This window comes from Patella vulgata, chromosome 1 (genome assembly GCF_932274485.2).
Source record: "Patella vulgata chromosome 1, xgPatVulg1.2, whole genome shotgun sequence".
NCBI lineage: Eukaryota > Metazoa > Mollusca > Gastropoda > Patellidae > Patella > Patella vulgata.
Window position 1 is genome coordinate 37034266 of NC_065879.2, and position 19431 is coordinate 37053696.

At 35.0% G+C, this 19431-nt stretch overlaps 1 protein-coding gene across 1 annotated transcript; it reads right to left on the bottom strand.

The window, feature by feature from the left end:
• Positions 1 to 8108: 8108 nt before the first annotated feature.
• Positions 8109 to 19407, bottom strand: LOC126816314 (WD repeat-containing protein 46). The gene is made up of 15 exons (XM_050542724.2): positions 19259 to 19407; positions 17133 to 17489; positions 16717 to 16797; positions 16044 to 16156; positions 15703 to 15790; positions 15074 to 15135; positions 14209 to 14313; positions 13141 to 13291; positions 12260 to 12395; positions 11943 to 12042; positions 11154 to 11307; positions 10419 to 10566; positions 9305 to 9399; positions 8930 to 9025; positions 8109 to 8389 (listed from the first exon to the last, which is right to left on the bottom strand). The coding sequence occupies exons 1-15, from the start codon at positions 19307 to 19309 to the stop codon at positions 8165 to 8167; spliced, it is 1962 nt and encodes a 653-aa protein (XP_050398681.1). The 5' UTR covers positions 19310 to 19407; the 3' UTR covers positions 8109 to 8164.
• Positions 19408 to 19431: the final 24 nt, after the last annotated feature.

The following is a 19431-nucleotide window of genomic DNA, read 5'->3' on the forward strand; positions in this document are numbered from 1 at the left end:
TGATGCTTTTCTGTTACTACACCAAGGGTAGGGGTCTTGCTTATGCTAGTCATGGAAGGTCAATTTATATCTTGTAAGCCATATACCAAGCAAAATCTAGTCATTGTTGAATATACTGGTAATTAAGGCCTAATTAGACTATACAATTTATATTTTTTTGTGATCTCTTAACCATTTAATTTCAGGCGTTGGTTATACCAGAGAAGTTTCAGCATATTTTGCGTGTACAAAATACCAATATTGAAGGTAAAAGGAAAATTATGTACGCCATGACAGCCGTGAAGGTAATCATTCATTATTACTATACTTCATTTATTGTAAATTCTTTTCTGGCTTTCTAGTCAATAGGCAGGACCATCCAACCCATTATTTCTGATGAAATGTATAGCAACAAATGTATGATTAGGACACTGAACTAAAATCATACAACGGCTTGACAAGTCTTGGTAATAATTCACAAGGGCTACTATCACTATAAATTTATGTTAAATTTAATTATTTCATGATTCAACAGATTATGTGGTTCTTTTCAAATTTCAGGGTATTGGTCGACGATTTGCAAACATTATGTGTAAAAAGGCCAATATTGATATTCGTTTAAGGGCTGGAGAATTGTCCGATGAAGATGTAAGTAAAATAAACATTGTATTAAAGGATAAAGAGCTGACAGTTCTCGCTATAATAGTTAAAAAATAGATAACGTAAAGAGGATATGCTGAACATTTCAGTCAAATTTCTTCACTCTGAGCCCTGAAAACCTAATTGCAAAAACACTGTTTCCTTGATTGTCGTTTCTTACGATAATAAACAATGTCTCGATTATCCATTTTTATGTGCCCACATGGAAATGTGGACGTAATTGCCGTTGCCCCTATCCGTTCGTCTGTCATCCACAATTTCTTGTGAAGGCTCTAACTCCAAAGGTTATTATCCGATTGTTTTAAAATTGATATATGTGGTTTACATTAGTGAGATGAAGAAGCCTCTTTAATTTCAATAATTTCTGTTCATTACATCTAGAGTTATGGCCCTTGTTTTACTTTATTGAACCTTGTGAACACTCTTAACGTCAAAAGTTATCACCCGATCTTTGTTAAATTTATATGCATGATTTAAATTAGTGAAACAAAGAAGCCTATTGAATTTCAAAAATTTCCGTCAATTACTTCTAGAGTTTTGGCACTTGTTTCACTTTGTTGCACCTTGGGAACGCTCTAAAATTAAAAGCTATCTGCCGATCTGTATGAAATTGACACATGTCATTTAAATTAATAAAGAGAAGAATCCTATGGAATTTGAGCAATTTCCGTTTAATATTTCTAGAGTTATGGCCCTTGTTTCTCTTTTTTGCACTTTGTGAGCGCTCTAACCTCTTAAAGTTATCTGCCGATCTGTTATGAAATTTATATGTGCCATTTAATTTAGTAAAAAGAACAATCCTATGGAAGTTCAGCAATTTCTATTTATTACGTCTAGAATTATGGCTCATGGCTCGTTCACTTTATTGAACCTTGTGAACACTCTAACCCCAAAAGTTATCATCTGATCTTTGTGAAATTTATATGCATTATTTAAATTAGTGAAACCATGAAGACTATTGAATTTCAGCAATTTACAATAATTACTTCTAGAGTTATGGCTCTTGTTTCACTTTGTTCAAACTTCTTAATGCTCGATTGATGAAAGTTATCATCCAATATGTACATATATGAAATTTATAAGCATCATTTAAATTTGTGAAAGAGGTCTATTGAATTTCATCAATTTCCGTCAATTGTTTTTTGTGGAAATTTGAAATTAAATTAGAGATATATGTGATTTTATTCTGAAAAAAACAAAGTTGATGGACCAGGACTGAACAGATGTAATTGAGCATTTTTTTTTTGTATGGTTGTCATGAAATTGTTTACACCACATGCATGTAATAGTTAAAATAGAATTCTCATAGCAGGGAGAAGGATCACAATTTTTATAAAGGACGTGTATTTTCAGGTTGAAAGACTTATAACTGTGATGGGTAACCCTAGACAATATAAAATACCTGATTGGTTCTTAAATAGACAAAAGGATATTAAGGATGGTAAATTCTCACAGATTCTCTCCAACGGTCTTGATAATAAACTTCGAGAAGATTTAGAAAGACTTAAGAAAATCCGGGCACACAGAGGTCTTCGTCATTACTGGGGGTATGTACATTGCTTTATTCTATTCTCTGTAGGCAGTTTTTGCAATTCTGGGACAAGGATCCTGAACAATTAGATTGCCCGTAGGTTTGATTTACTGAAAGGATTTGAACATCGTTTTTTTTCCAACTTCTGTTAGGCCAAAATTAAAAGATTGTCTGTTTGCCCAAACGCGACCGACCCAAAAAAAAGCCGCTGAGTCAAATTCTTTTATTGCCGTTTTTGAAGATTTTTTTTTTTTTTTTTAACAGCATTATTTTTACGCTTGGCAATGACACCCAAACGCAAAATAATCGGTCGGGAGATTGAACAGCCACTGTCATGTCTATACATAGTAACACCAAACTCGACACATGATTTTGTAAAATCTAGTTATTTATCGCGATAGTTATTGTTAAGGAACGGTATGTGTCATGGCAGACAATTACTTTACACTGTCGTCTTCGGTAGTGATAAAAACCGAAAATAAAGTAAAACCAATCGTTTCGAACAAGTTGCAGCGATTTAACAACAGTAAGACATGGAGGGAGGGACGTCTTTGATGTCACTGTTGATGAAATAGACACGAAGACAACGGACAAAATGGTTGTGACTGTTTCAACTGTTCTTGTTAGGCCTAATAAAAAAGTTAGAGTTTAAATATTGTTTTGTTTTTGCACTTAGTTCTCAAAGTCTGGTCCTCCCCCCCCCCCCCAAAAAAAAAGAATTTGCCTACTCACCTACCCATACCTAATCATCATGAGTCGGGTTTGGGCAAACTGAAATATTTTTAACCCTGGCCTTATGTATTTGGGGAAATAAGGACAGATAAGAAAAAGATGTGTCTAATAAACTGAATGGATCTAAACCAAGATTTATGTTCACATTTTGCAATGCATGAAAAATATTGTGCTACAATTGGACAAAATTTTCCAGTGAAGTGTTGAGAAGACATTAAAGGAGATGGTTCACTTATTTCTAGCAATAGATGGATAACAACGACAACTACTTGAATCTGCTTTTAACAGTTTTCAAAGAAAAACAATAAATAAAAGATAACAGAATTTGCAATGACAGTTTAAAAGGGTAGAAGCGCAACTAATAAAATTTTGACACAATAATTATACTGATTTATTACAAACATCCCCATTTTTATGACCTGATTATGAAAGAACTAGGGGTATTGATGATGTTGGTTACTTCATCTTTAACTTGGGTGCCTAAGATTTACCTATCTTTTGTTAAAATTTAGAAACAAATGGACCGATTTTATCCTTAACGGTAAATAGTATTTTTTTATTCACTCTTTTATTTCAGTCTTCGTGTAAGAGGTCAAAGAACCAAGACTACTGGACGACGAGGAAGAACTGTTGGTGTTGCCAAGAAGAAGTAAATTAAAATAAAATAAATCAAGAAAAAACAGTAATGTGTTTGTTGTGCTTTAATTCTGGTATACAGTGAACTCTGTCAAATCCGACAAGTACAGGATCGTAACAATATGTCAGATTAGCAGTGTCGGAATAGTCAGTTTTCTCAAAACCGGAGGTATTATTGTAACTTTGAAAACACGAAAGTATTATTATAATTTAGCTTCGAATCCCCAGAACGTTATTCCCTTTAAAAATGATAAACCATTCTGTACATTCAAAATTTTATTCCATTAATTTTTATTTCATTTAACATGCATAGGCATTTTGAATAGGTCAAGTCTGTCGTTAATTTATCTTCTTCATCGTCTTCAGTTGATCGCACACTTGTCTTTGGTGTCACGTGTTCATTGATAATCTGTCGTTCTATGTCCAGGTCGTCGTCACACGGTTCAGATAGATCCGTATGGTGAACAAACTTAGGTATTCAGGTTCAATCGGGATGTGCAACGAATGTTTCCAACAGGTGCTAGTGATATTTTTACGACTGTGAATAATTTGTGGGAAATTTGTGGGTATTCTTGAGTATTGGTCACAACTGTCCTACAAAAGATGGGGGGGTTGGATGGCTGAATGGTTGGATGGCTGAATGGTTAGTGGCGCGCGCTGTATCATAAAGTCTGTCATTGAGTCGACTGGCGTGGTTTCGAATCCCCGGTTGTACGTGGCAAGGAGTAGGGTCGCCTGTCCAACCTCGTGGGTTTTCTCCGGGTCCTCCGGTTTCCTCCCACTGCTAAAGACCCTACGCGCAAGCGAATTATGTAAATTAAACCATATGTTAGTCCCAAAATGACCTAGTTTGTGTTGAGTAGACGTTAAACCCCATTTCTCTCTCTCTCTCTTACAAGAGATTATAAAAATATCAAACTAATCAACAAAGACCTACGCGAGTGAGTTCTAATCTCACCGATAATTGATTGGTGATTGCTTGTTAATCTTTTGTGGCTTCACACCCACCGATTGAAGGCCGGATTATACAGTGTTGATTTAATGGAAATCGTGTGACGGGACGGTTGATTGATGTCATAAGTACGGATTACTTAAAGATTTTTTGGCTGAAATAATAAGGGAAATAAATCAGGACATGAAAATGATGTCGGATTTCACAGAGTGCCGGAGTATTCAGAGGTCCGATGTGACAGTCCATTGTATATATAAAACTTTGGTAGTGCTGCTGTCCATGCAAAATTTCCCTCGTAGCACACTGTATGGCGTATGCCCGTCTTCATTAGCCCAGTTCGGGGCAGAACAGTAGAACGTTAAACCAGACATTGTATTTCGAGACACGTGAGCTCCTGTCGCACACCTAAATGTCGACCGGGGGGGGGGGAGAGGGCAGCTCCCTCGCCTTAAAATTGAAAATCGCTCTCTTTATTTGTAAATCGTGGACATGTGTATTTTTGTCCCCCGCCTTTCGAAGAAAGCAGGGGACTATTAAAATGGGTTCGTCCGTCTGTCTGTCTGTCCGTCTGTCTGTCCGTCTGTCCGTCCGTCTGTCTGTCCGTCACACTTTTTGGGACACAATAACTCTCTTCCTAATTGAGCTAGAATGTTCAAACTTGGTGTATGTGTTTATTAGGTCAATGCCTTGATGGAGTTCGAAGATGAGCATTTTCCGCTTAGGGTAAGCAGAGATAAGCAATTTGATTGGTTGATGCTTTGGGATACGATAACTCTCTTCCTAATTGGGCTAGAATGTTCAAACTTGGTGTATGTGTTGATTAGGTCAATGCCTTGATGGAGTTCGAAGATGAGCATTTTCCGCTTAGGGTAAGCAGAGATAAGCAATTTGATTGGTTGATGCTTTGGGACACGATAACTTTTAATTGAGCTAGAATGTTCAAACTTGGTGTATGTGTTTATTAGGTCAATGCCTTGATGGAGTTCGAAGATGAGCATTTTCCGCTTAGGGTAAGCAGAGATAAGCAATTTGATTGGTTGATACTTTGGGGCACGATAACTCTCTTCCTAATTGAGCTAGAATGTTCAAACTTGGTGTATGTGTTGATTAGGTCAATGCCTTGATGGAGTTCGAAGATGAGCATTTTCCGCTTAGGGTAAGCAGAGATAAGCAATTTGATTGGTTGAACTGTTTGATTGTTCAATACTTTGTAAAAGATAATTTGTGATAAATTTATATGTGTCCTCTAATTATTTTCCTATTTTGGCGGGGGACATCAGCCTCACTGTTGGCTTGTTTTTTTTTAAAAGAGTGTGAAAGACTAATATTCCGATCGTCGCCATGCAGACTATGTTATCATTTATATAACCATGAATGACACCTTACAGACAGGGGGGGTTGGATGGCCGAATGGTTAGCACGAGCGCGCTGTATCATAAGGCCTCTCATTGAGTCAACTGGCGTGGTTTCGAATCCCCGGTTGTACGTGACAAGAAGTAGGGTCGCCTGTCCAACCTCGTGGGTTTTCTCCGGGTCCTCTGGTTTCCTCCCACTGCTAAAGACCCCTACGCGCAAGCGAATTATTGAAATAAAATTAAACCATATGTTAGTCCCGAAATGACCTAGTTTGTGTCGAGTGGACGTTAAACCCCATTTCTCTCTCTCTCTCACCTTACAGGCAGTTATTGATCTTCAGAACCATTTTCCATATACATACAACTAATCACTCTCCTTAATTTCTAAAACACTCTTCTTATCAAAACTGGGTGAGCTGTTTTAGGGGAGCTTTTTCGGCTCTTCTCTAAAATCAAAAAAACAACTGGTTGAACTCCATTTCATTTGTTTTAAAACTTCCCCTGACAAGGACAGCTGTTTAGTCGTTCGTATTGGACGAAAAACCGAGGTCCCGTGTACACATTGGTGTGCACGTAAAAGATCTCTTGGCAGTTGGAATTCGATATAAGAGTAGGCCGTAGCGCCGCTGCCCGGGCAAAATTTCCCTCATAGCACACTGTATGGCGTATGCCCGTTTTCATTAGCCCAGGTTATGAGTAGGACGTTAAACCCCATTTCATTTCATTTCCATATGGACCTCATTACCTGCTATGTGATTCTCACAACATGCACCCACAAGGGTTAATATTAACTACTTATAATGCTACAGTGGCAATTAAAACGTATAGCTGGATATCACAAGATCAACGTTTGACATGAATTGTTTAACGATTAGCCTAATCTTAAGATGAATAGCGATTCCATCTCTGTATCCCCACAGACAACTGTCTGTTTATAATGGCACGTTAGAGAGAAAGAGGTCTATAAATCTTATAATTAAACACTTTAATGTTAGTCCCATAGATAAATAAATATATTGTGCAGTATAATGTTTGTTATGAAAAAAGAACAATTTGTTGGATAAAGTAGAGGAAAATATAATGGCATGTAATACGGAGAGGTGGATAAAGACCGGTATAAATCTAATAATTTAACACTAACTTTATTTTTTGTCCCGCAGACAAATAAATTTATTGTGCCGCATGACACATTGCTGAATAAAGTTCGCAGGAAAATATTCTTCGAAATAATTAAATAAGATAAATAAGCTCGAAATGTTAATCAAGACATTCACCTAATGAACATCTACATCAAGTCTAAACATTCTACCTCAATTAAAAGTATAGTTATGTTCCAAAGTCTTGACCAATCAAATTGCTTATCGCTCATTAGACTAAGCAGAAAATTCTCACCATAAAAATTAGTCAAGGTAATGATATAATGAATCTATATTCGGAGTTCCATCGCTCTCACTTAATTATAACTAAAGTTATCGTGCCTCAAAGCATCAACCAATCAGATTGCTTATTTCCACTTACCATAAGCAGACAATGTTCATCTTCAATCTTAGTCAAGGTATTGATGTAATGAAACTATACACCAAGTTTCATCACTCTCACTTAATTAGAACTAAAGTTATCGGGTCCAAAAGCATCAACCAATCAAATTGCTTATCTCTGCTTACCCTTAGCAGAAAATTCTCATCTTCGAACTCCATCAAGGCATTGGCCTAATAAACACCTACACCAAGAGTGAACATTCTAGCTCAATTAGGAGAGTTTTGTGTTCCAAGGTCTCGACCAATCAAATGGCTTATCGCTCTGCTTACCCTGAGCAGAAAATGCTCATTATCGAACTTAGTCAAGGTATTGATGTAATGAAACTATACACCCCGTTTCATCACTCTCACTTAATTAGAACTAAAGTTATCGTGTCCCAAAGCATCAACCAATCAAATTGCTTATCTCTGCTTACCCTAAGCCGAAAATGCTCATCTTTGAACTCCATCAAGGCATTGGCCTAATAAACACCTACACCAAGTTTGAACATTGTAGCTCAATTAGAAAGAGTTATTGTGTCCCAAAAAGTGTGACAGACAGACAGACGGACGAACCCATTTTAATAGTCCCTTCTTTCTTCGAAAGGCGGGGGACAATAAACATGTCCATATTATATTCGGTTCGAAAGTTTAGTTGTGTTCATGGGACATCTCCATTTCCACAATTTACTGCATTATAGGAATCAATATTCTGTAAATAACATTTCAACAAACTAAAATATAGTAGATTTGCAATATTTTAATTCGTATATGTACATATTTTAATCCATACAAAACTAGTTTATTCTTTATTTCTTTTAAATCTATCAAGAACATGTTTTGGACCTCTTTGATTCAGTAGTTTCTTCTCACGATTATCTCGTCTTTTTTCTTTCAATATTTCCTTAATATCATCTTTAATCACTCGGTTTTTAACACCTTGTTTACGATTCTCACGTTTTAATCCACTGCTCTTACCCTTCATTCTATATTTAGGTGTATAACTGATCTTCTTTTCCTCCAAATACTGAAATACGGGGGAAAAAATATGGCATAGATCAAATACTGAAAAACACAACAAAGTCACAGAGTCACATAGAATAAATCACATGGTAAATACTGTAATACTAAGAATACATCCTGAAATACAGATAACAAAAGACTGCTGCTCAGCTCCGGGCCTAATTAACCAGGCGGCGTTGTCAAATTCCACATTTCCGGATGCAACCAGTCTCGTTCTGATGAATGAGGGGTATTGTAAGAAATGCATATATCCAGGACACCAGTGCTGTGATTTAGCCTAATCCTGATGGCCCCTCCCGATATTTTGGTACATGTACATGGGAAGAAATGTCATTTAGGCTCAACGGTTCCACTTGGACTAATTCAGAACTCCTCAGATCAAGCCCTCATTCATTGCATTTTGCGGGACTGACATTGGTTGTGGGGGTTGGAGCCCCTATCCCATTGTCAAACCAGGACTGGCTCCGCTGCATTCAGTAGACACAATTTAAAGTGTGAAGACTCCCTTATCAGATAACTACTGAAACAAGATATAAATACCAACCCTTAGTTTGTTTCTTTCTTCTAAATCTCTTCCCATGGTAACAGTATCAACCTTTGATAAAGCTGTGTTGTCAAGAGTAATCATTTCTGGTTGTACCTGGAAATTATAAATACATATCATCAGGAGTTATATTGAACTGATATCACAAGATATTAAAACTGTGTTTAATTATGCTATTTACCATGGAGAATAACAGATGATGTTAGCTAATGGTCCCAGATATAACCCATTCTCATCAAATCCCATTCTCATAAGCGATTTGTCCATATGCATCAAGCGCCATTGTCATATGTGCATCAAGCCAAGCACTTAATCAAGGTTACATGATTATAATTAATAGTTATAATGTTTTCAATTAAAATAACTCAATTTCACCTTTTCTAATAACATCTTAACTTCTGCTTGACGTCTCTGTTTCTTTGTTTGGTAAGGATTAGCTTCAAAACCATCAAAATTAGCTTCACCAGCACCTGGAAATAATTATTACGGTATATACATGTAAAGGAGTATGTTTTTAAATAAATTTCATGAAACATCAAAAAATTGGAATTTCAAAAATAACTAGCCCCTTCCCTGTGCCAACTTACACATTTGAAAATTATTTCATGCCCATTAGTCTACCTTGAATTGCATTGATTTTGTTTTTGGTGTAAACTGTTGATTGTTTAAAGATACTTTCCTGTGTACGAACTGGGTGATTTGATGATATATTCAAACTAATTAATCTATCAAAAATCTGCTTCAAATCCCTCTCAAAACTTTATACCTGCAGTGAGATACCTCAAGCTATAAATAAACTGTCGTTAGAAGCCATTACTGTCTCCTCACTTTATTGAGGGAGGGTCCATTTCTCAGAATGTATTTTTGCTAGTACACACTAAGCTGGCAGACAACAGTCGGGTTGCCAGTTAGTGATACCCTGACATTTTGCCCAATGCTTGCCCCATGGGTGTTTTTCACCAGTATTTTTCAAGTAAGATTGGGTGTCTATACTTTCCATATACAGTAGAATCTGTATTAAGCAGCCATTCACAGGAATGTTCATGACTGTTAAATTTATAACTAAAACAGTGACCACTGTCCGCGTCAGAGGAGTGACTGTTGATTAAAGAGATGAAACAACAGAATTTCTACAGGGGGGAATTAATCGTGACCGCTTACAAGGAGATATCGCTGAATAGGAGTGGTTGCTCATACAGATTCTACTGTATAACAAACTAACCATACTTTTATTGGAAATAACCACTCGATAAATACTTTCGGGACAATGTGTCTTTAACAAAAAATCAGTTATATTTCAATATGTAGACAAATACCCACTTTACAAAACAAATGGACATGTCAAATTTAATTCAACACATGTACTTTTACCGAAAATTAAAGTTTGGGGAATGAACCAGAGTTTCAATATGAATTATCTTATTCTTAGGTAATTAAACAGAATTGTTGCTTACAAACAGAATGTGAGAAAATACTACAATCAGCCTACCTGGAATTAGTAGACTACTAAAACCATTACTATGTCCCACACCTAAAACATCTTCATAATTACAATACTGTAAACCTGATATACAACTGTCTAATCTATGTATTAAATAAGGGGATTTAATCTTCTGTCTGTACGCATCACTGTATACCTGAAAATATAATTTAACATGGGTTGTAAGGCAAAGATACATATGCCCACTCCAAACTTAAATGTCAGTAGAGCCATAGAGCTTTATCATTTTGACCAGTCAAACAATCCCAGGAAGTTTGAAAAAGATTGTAAAAACATTGATCTATAGGGCATGATGGAAGATTTTAATGACTTATAAAGCTGGTATAAAATCTATTAGACTCTTTCCTCTACAGATGAAGTATGAATAAGGAATGTCTGGTATCAGTGATAGTATGTCATAGCCATAGGCAATAACTCTAGATCTCTTTTTTTCCAAAAACAGTTATTACAACAATCAGCAAGAGGCAATAACTCTGGTACTATTTTTGCGAAAATGCACAATCTATAGGGGGGGTCCTCTTTTTTGATCAATTTCACTGCAAATCAGTCAAGACTCGAAATTATGATTGAAATGGGGGCCCCATGCTCTACCCATCATTTTGCAAAATTCATCTGTCAATGAATCTTTTATATTCACTTCAAATGGCTAGAAGCAGTCTCATTTTAACTTTCTCTGGATACCTTACGTTTTACACTGGTGATAAAGACACCAATATTACTAACCTGAACAACACTACCCATAGATGCAGCTAGATGACCAGATTGACTGAATGATAAATGGCCAGCTCCTGATTGTATTCTGTATTTATGTAAACATTTATAATTTCTTAGATCCCATAACATTAACTGCCTATCCATTCCAGATGTAGCCATATAGCTAAAATAAATGTTGAGAAATACATAAAATATATAGGGTCAGAAGTTAAAAGAAAAGTTGCCAGGCAAGGAGGTGTATACCTCTTTCATCGTTACAGATTACTGAAATTGCCTATTTGAAACAGGACTCTTTTGCGTCAAGATATGCTTAAATTGACTTTTGCCCTGGGCCCTTATTCACGAAAACTTAAACTAAGATACAATCGAAATTTTAAGAAATACTGCAATTCGATTGGCTGACCAGTAAAATCACTTTGCATATATCCAATGAAGTTGCAGTATTTCTTAAAATTTTGGTTGTAACTTAGTTTAAGTTTTCGTGAATAAGGGCCCTGGGCACACCAACTTTTACTATGACACTGAACAATACCAGCACTTTTGAAACATTCTTCCTGAATTGCCACTCAGAGGGCAATAAAAATATTTAAAAATCTTTCTTGTAGAGCAATTACGAAGTTTGTATGACTAGTGGAAAAAGATTTTATGCAATACTCAACAGGGTTTATTCTTATTACCAGTCAAGTTGGTAAAAAAAAAACACCCCTAAAAACTTTGTAAATTTTGTTTTTGAACTGCTGTTATGTTATTTGTTTCGTTTTTATTGAGAATAGTAAATATGTTAAATGGAAAACTTACGTTCCACTATTATCTACAGCTACTGATGTCACACCCATATGATGACATAATAACTTCGCTAGAGGTTTTTTAACATTGGGTGACCACAATGTAACAGTACCTTAGTTAAAAGAAACAAAAAAAATATTTTGTCAACATTCTTTGAAGAGCTCCTGACTGAATTCATTCAATGTGATTTAGACCTATTGTCAAGACTTAAAATGGAGCTCAAATGTGACTCAAATATCAACAGATTCAGACATTAAAAAGAGGAAAACTAGTAACTGGTAAATCAAAACAAAATCACACAATTACACTATGTACAGATAATGACTAACCTCCTGCATGACCAAAATGTATAACAGCGTTACTAGGATTTTGACACATAACATCTAATCTGTTATAACCTGTTCTAGTACTAGTTACTAGTTTACCAACAGATACATCTAAATATGATAAAAACCCTTCAGATGACTGAAATATAAAATAAATATATATACATTTAGATTTAGATATGGTCAATCTTAAATCTTGCAGACTGTTGAGTATGTCAGACCGACAAGTTAAATTATTGTTTTACATCAATGCATGTCTTACATCAAATTATATCAATGACATTTATAATAAGCTTTACTCAAACCAGTAAGGGATATGTCAAAGTGCCACACACTTGTTACCCTGGTATCTTGGACACAGAGAATCCCATAACCTCTGCTTTCTATCAACCTATTTACTATAAATGTTTCATGCTTATTTGCACAAAATACTCACACAACTACATTTTTATACCGGTTATTACCCTTATAATCATGGTTGGTTGTTATCAAGTAAAATCTTAGACAATGAAAAAGAAATATCTGGTAGAATAGACCATTTATATTTAGGCTACACAAAAATAATATTCTGGTTTTCAGACAATCCTTCAAAAAAAAAATCTGATTCAGGAGGTAGATTTTTATTCTTGTGTTTTCATTTGTCAGAGGATCAAGACACTAATGGGCTAAATGAATTTCAAGTCACTACAAGTCACTTCCTGCCGTTTACAGGAATGTATGATTACATGTATCTAGTGTCATCTATGTTTGTCAGTAACATTTACATGAGGTCATTACTGAGAATTTTACTCTTTGAAATAAAAACGGGTCATGCAGCCCTTTTTAAGTGACACAGGAGTGTCTGAACAAGAATATTTTTTTGTATGGCCTTAGAATCAACTTACACCAGTAGCCAGTAGAAAGTGGTAAGGTAGAAACTCCATTCGTAGAGGTTTATTTAAAGCTTTTAAACAATGTAATTCAATGCCTTGATTATCGTAAATATATGTCCATTCTTTCTGTGCTACAGCAAACATAGTCTCTATATGTAACCATCTGAAACACATAGACAGTAATGAAATAAATTGATCATTCTAATCATACTGATATTAAACAGGACAGGGGTCGCTAGGGCTTCCCATTCCACACTTTTTTCAAACAGATTTTCAAGCAGAAGTATGATTTTTGGGCAAATTTTACTGATCAATTTCGACATAAATTCAGAGAAATCCTTCAAATCATGCAAGAACATAATATTTCTATTGGAATAAAATTTTGATTGTATCATATAAATTAGTATGTTCAATATTCCTTTGCGTTTCTTAATTCAGTTTATTGGGACACTCAAACCTACTGTTCTGCTCCGAACTGGTCTAATGAAGACAGGCATACGCCATACAGTGTGCTATGAGGGAAATTTTGCCTGGACAGCTGCACTACGGCCTACTCTTATATCGAATTCCATCTGTCAAGGGATCTTTTACGTGCACATCAATATGTACATGGGACCTCGGTTTTCCATCCCATCCGAACGAGTAGACAGCTGTCCTTGTCAGGCTCTCCATCCTGCATCACTGTCAAAATTGAGACCACACAAAAAAAAATTCTGGTTCTTAGACAATGCTTACCAAAAATCTGATGCAGGAGTGAGGTTTTTATTTTTGTGTTTTTATATTTTTGTCAAAGGATTACTACTTGGCTACTTCTATATACGCATCAAAGTGTTGTTTATAAGAATGTATGATTATCCAGCATCATTTATGATTGTCATTAACATTTATCGATGAGCCTATGGATTCATTCAATTTTTTTATATATAGATTTGCTTCCTGTAACCTGGATAAAAATATTTACATGCAGCAATTAATGAGTCTGTTTTTATTTTTAATTTTTTAAAATAAAAACAGGTCATGCTGCCCTTTTGAAGTGACGCAGGATTATATATTATGGTAAGTGTATACATCAATACTCACTTTACATCATGCGTTCTCTCCATCACGTTCATTTCACACATAAGTTTTTTAGTCTGCCAATCAATAGCTGCCACATGACCTTTGCCTCCACCCAATAACAGAAATCTATAAAATCAAGTTAATATCTTAATTATGTATTCCAACATAAGTTTATCTGAAATTCTTATATGTTTATTTCATCGACTAAATTCAGTAAGTGCAAGATGTCAAGGATTAAATTTTCATTGCATTAGTGATTACAAATTTTAATTTCATTTTTAGACCTCCAGTGTGGGTTTTATCTATGAAAGAATTTTCATTCATTTTCATCTCAAGCAATTCAGCAAAATGCCTCGGAATAACAATAAGCTTCTTTGTGTTACTAATTTAAATAATGCATGTAAATTTAATACAGATCAGACGACAAATTTTGTAGCTCGAGCGTTCACAAGGTTCAACAAAGTGAAACAAATGCCATAACTCTAGAAGTTCTAAGCAGAAATTGCTGAAATTCAATAGGTTTCTCTGTTTTACTAATTTAAATAATGCATGTAAATTTAATACAGATCGGATGATAACTTAAGTTGTGAGAGAGTTCACAAGGTATAAAAAAGTGAAACAAGGGCCATACCACTAGAAGTTATAATTGGAAATCGCTGACATTAAATAGGATTCTTCAAACAATATATATATATATTTCAGACTGATCAGATAATAAATGTAGTCTGTAGAGTGTTCACAAGAAATTGTGCATGACGGCCAGAAGCAACGATAATATACGACCACATTTCCATGTGGGGGTATAAAAAGAGGATACAACTCCATCAGTCTATCACTGACTTTTGATTCTCACAAATAATGTGTTACTAAAGAACTATAAACATACCTTCCATTTCTACTGTAGTTCATATGATATGGACCAAACAAGGGTAGTTTCAAATCAAAAGACTGTAAATTAAACAGAGATGATCTGTATAAATCAATAAACCAATAGATGGTTGTAGAATGGATATGTCTAAGTTGAGTCACTGTGTTGTTAGTGCAATCCCAATAATCACTAATGAACTGCACTAGGTATCTGGCCCGTCAATTTGTGTCATTTGTTAGTCCTTTTAGCAAAATAATACAAATACAATGAGTTGAGAGCATCTCTATCACAGTAACAAAGGGACCATGTACTGGATTATAAAGTGAAGGGGTTGCAAATGACCACTGAGCAAGAAATAATACTAAGGGTTTGGTTGGATGGCTCCTTTGATCCTTGATTCTGTACATTTCATACACAATCAAAATATTTTTTTTAATTTGGGAATAATCTTTTTTGCAACACCAAAGATTGGAAAGAAGGTGCTGCTTAAACTTTCCTTATTGGTAGCTCATGAATACAACCAGATGATATGTGTAGACTATGATCTTCAGTCAGCATACATGTTGTAGTGGCTTTTTGAATATGGAAAATCATAATCAATATCAAAATGAAATTATTGGTTCTTCAAGGGTATTTTACATTGTTACCTTAGAAGCACTAGTTATATCAACAGCATTTATGATGTCATACTGTTTTAAATCAGCTGTATCTTCTCCTTCTTCAGCTTCTATACCACTACAAATATATTACAACATAACAGTATAATATCATATATATTGTAAATTATACAGTACATGTATAATTGTATAAAATGTATGGTATAATATCCCACATAGTAATATTATCATCATTTTACAAATATACAACTATTTTACTTTCTCTTCAGTTTGTTTTGGATTTGTGGGATATAACTATTTTTACTTAAACTTGATAAGAAAAAAAACATACAGAAAACATTTAAATTCCAAAGATTGAATTTATTACCTACCCAGAATTATCTGGTAATAGAAAATCTGATCTAGCTGATAATTCTACAGCATAGTCTGTTTTAGCTTTAGTAAGTCTCATCTCTGGTTTAGCTGACAACATTCTAGCTTCTTTCTGTGAAACAAATTCAATAAATTCATCACATATATTTTTGTGAGCTTGACATTTGTACATCTGAATATATCAGAATTATTGCTTTTCACTACAGTATATCAAATTCAGTGGTATCAAACCATGCATTGCTTTTCAGCTCTTAAAGCTTAAGGATTACAGTCACCTCATAATCTTTCCATCTGCCTTAAAAACTACCAAAAGGTAATTCAAGACCTATAATTCTATATTAAACAGTAAATATAGACTTGAAAATTTATCAATCATAATGCAAAGTTCATATTATTTTCTACTGATTCCACTTTGCCATCTGTAATTCTTGTAATGGTCTGTCGATATGTGAACAGGAAATGAAATGGGATTTAACATCCCATTTTTCTTCACCAAGTTAATGAAGACAGGGAAGTGCCAATGACAATCTTCATCTTTTTGTTTTATTTGTCCACATTGTCAATTTCAAGATAGCACTTGCTGCATATAAAACAACACCCCTTTTCAGGCTTTCCTGTTTGCAATAAACATATTCACAATATATTTACATACTACCAGTAAAATATAATTACCAGTTCATCCGTATCAGTTCTTCTATATTTCTCTAGCTTTTTGGGATCAACCGGTGCATTTCCAGGAAATGGATCTTCTAGCTGTAAAAATCAAAACAGTGGATATTGCCAAATTATGTCATATACAATATAATATATGACGAGTCAACTTCTTACTAAAAGCCATAGTAGTGGGTGAAAAATCTCTGAAACAGTGCAAGTCAGCGTGGATCTCAGTGATACAGTAGAAGTGAGAATATAATATGATTAGAAATTTGTCATGCCTATTTTTATTTTTTTCTAATTCTAATAATAGCATACAGGTTTGTTTTCAAGCAATCGTTATGAATAATTTGAAACTTTTTTTCTGTCCCATCAAAAATACTAGAACGTATCTTTGTTATTCTTAGCCATCACTCAGGGTAAGTAAAACTTACTTCTCTACTGATTTGATAATCTTTATTCTTTTTATCTTTCCTCCATTCTGTTGCATTCTGTTTTCGCCTTTTTTTTGTTTTTGATTCAGGTTTGCCAGGTTTATCATCTGATTGTAGCCATTTCTTTCTTTTAGACCAGTTATTGACATGATGCTTGACCTTTGACTCACTTAGTTGTCCCAGATTTATAGTAAACTCCTGTACCATTTGATCATTGTCTGTAGAAGTCTTATTATTATCTGGAAATGGGTTGACGTATTTATGAGATATAGAAAACCGATGACGTCTTCCTTTGTGACTGCTGCCAAATTTATCTTCAGCACTTGTTTCATACTGCACTGATTTCTTCCCACTGGCCTGTAAAATAACATGAAACAAGGACTAGTTTTAAAGTAGCTAAGTCTCTAACTCAATATCATCCAAAATCTTTGACATTGAAAACACAAATTATTTGTCAATTTAAATCAACATTGATGTTGTGATCTTACCGGGAAAAGATGGGCTTCTGATATCCAATAATTAGGACAAAATAAACATTTTACCGTTGGTACACGAATCGTGTACCATGGTGCATTTCGGCCCCATTTTTAATAAGGGACTCGTAGAAAGAGGCTAGATATATTCCACAAGACATGTCAAATGGTGACGCCATATTCTTATCTGGAGAGCATGCGCAATGAATACTATCGGTATAGAGTGGAATAACCAGACGCTAGAGAGTGCCATTCGATTTAGACTTCTGGCGTATTTCGCCGAACATAACTGATTAGAAATTGCAGTAAAAACAGAAACGATTGAATGTAAATCCATTTATATACATTCACATTACATTATTATATGCGTTGCGACCCATTTGTGTCAATTTCTAGATCCAAAATATTAGCGATTTAGCTTCTTTAAATTATTATATAGACAAAATATCAGTTTCCTTGTACATGAGACTCGAGAGTTAACTCATTATTGTTTCCCTCATTAACGGTAATGGTACCTATTTAATAACAGCCAAGAATTGAATTATCCTGTTGCTTCATTTTATTTTCATTGTGTTATTCTCTGCTTGAATGCTTTTTAACAACCCCAACTAAAATTATTAGTATAAACCTTTGATTTGATGTTATCTATTGATATCTTTTTCTTTTTAATCTGACATACCAAGCACTGTATTATTTTAGGCCTGTCATTTAGATCTCTTAATTTATAACTAAATAACATAAGGTACCATGCCAAATATAACATGCAATATTTCCACGCGGTCATCATTTATGGCTTTTATTATATTTATCCGAAGGGTATTTTCCACTACACCAAGGGTATGTATACAACCATACTCATAGGTCACTAGGCCAAGAGACCCTCGAATGCGAGCAATCCATGAGTTGATAAAATGGACCAACTGGTCTTCTTTCTTGTATTATAAACAATAACATATAATAAAATCATTCAGTGTTTGTCATTTAGTATCTTGGTTGTCCTGAATCCCTTTTATTAAGGGTTAAGGACAGTATCTAAATGGGGAGCCTTGGTGCCTCAGTGAGTGAGAGAGAGAGAGAGAGAGAGAGAGAGAGAGATGGGGTTTAACCTCCACTCAACACAAACTAGGTCATTTCGGGACTAACATATGGTTTAATTTTATTTTAATAATTTGCTTGCGCGTAGGGGTCTTTAGCAGTGGGAGGAAACCGGAAGACCGGGAGAAAACCCATGAGGTTGGATCCGTGAGTAAGACATTGATTGACTCACTTATAACCGGAGGTCCCTTTGATCCCTGTACAGTTGACCAAGAAAGTTAATCAGGATTTTTCAGTGTTTTCCTCTTGTCAGTGGAGTGGTGCAGGAGATAGGGCCTAGTTGGCAAGTGAGAGCATATAGTCGTTGGGATGGAACGATAAACCGAGGTCCCGTGTACACATTGGTGTGTACGTAAAAGAATCCAGTTAGAATAAGAGTAGGTCCTAGTACTTCTGTATGGTGTCAGAGCAACATTTTCCTCATAGCACATATATATATATATGATGCCCATCTTGATCTTATCTTCATTTTGAACATTTTGTTCATTAGCTCAGTCGGTGCAGACTGTCATCTGTTTCAAATAAACAATAATGGCATGAATTGTGAGATAAATATACCTTAGGTTTCGATTTAAATGTCTTTGACTTTTTACTTTTGCTCTTATCCATAGTTAATTTGTTTTATTTGGAAGTGTGATCGATAAAAATATAATTGCCAAGTTGAAGTTTGTTGATGTTTTCTGCAAAACACGTGTGATCCACTTCCGTGCATGCGCTCTTCGAAAATAGAG

Coding starts and splice junctions, on each gene's coding strand:
- LOC126816314 (XM_050542724.2), bottom strand. CDS start 19,309: ATGGATAAGAGCAAAAGTAAAAAGTCAAAGACATTTAAATCGAAACCT. Junction 9,026..9,304: donor TTAAGATGTTATTAGAAAAG/GTGAAATTGAGT, acceptor TATAATTTCCAG/GTACAACCAGAAATGATTAC. Junction 8,390..8,929: donor AAGAAAGAAACAAACTAAGG/GTTGGTATTTAT, acceptor CCCGTATTTCAG/TATTTGGAGGAAAAGAAGAT.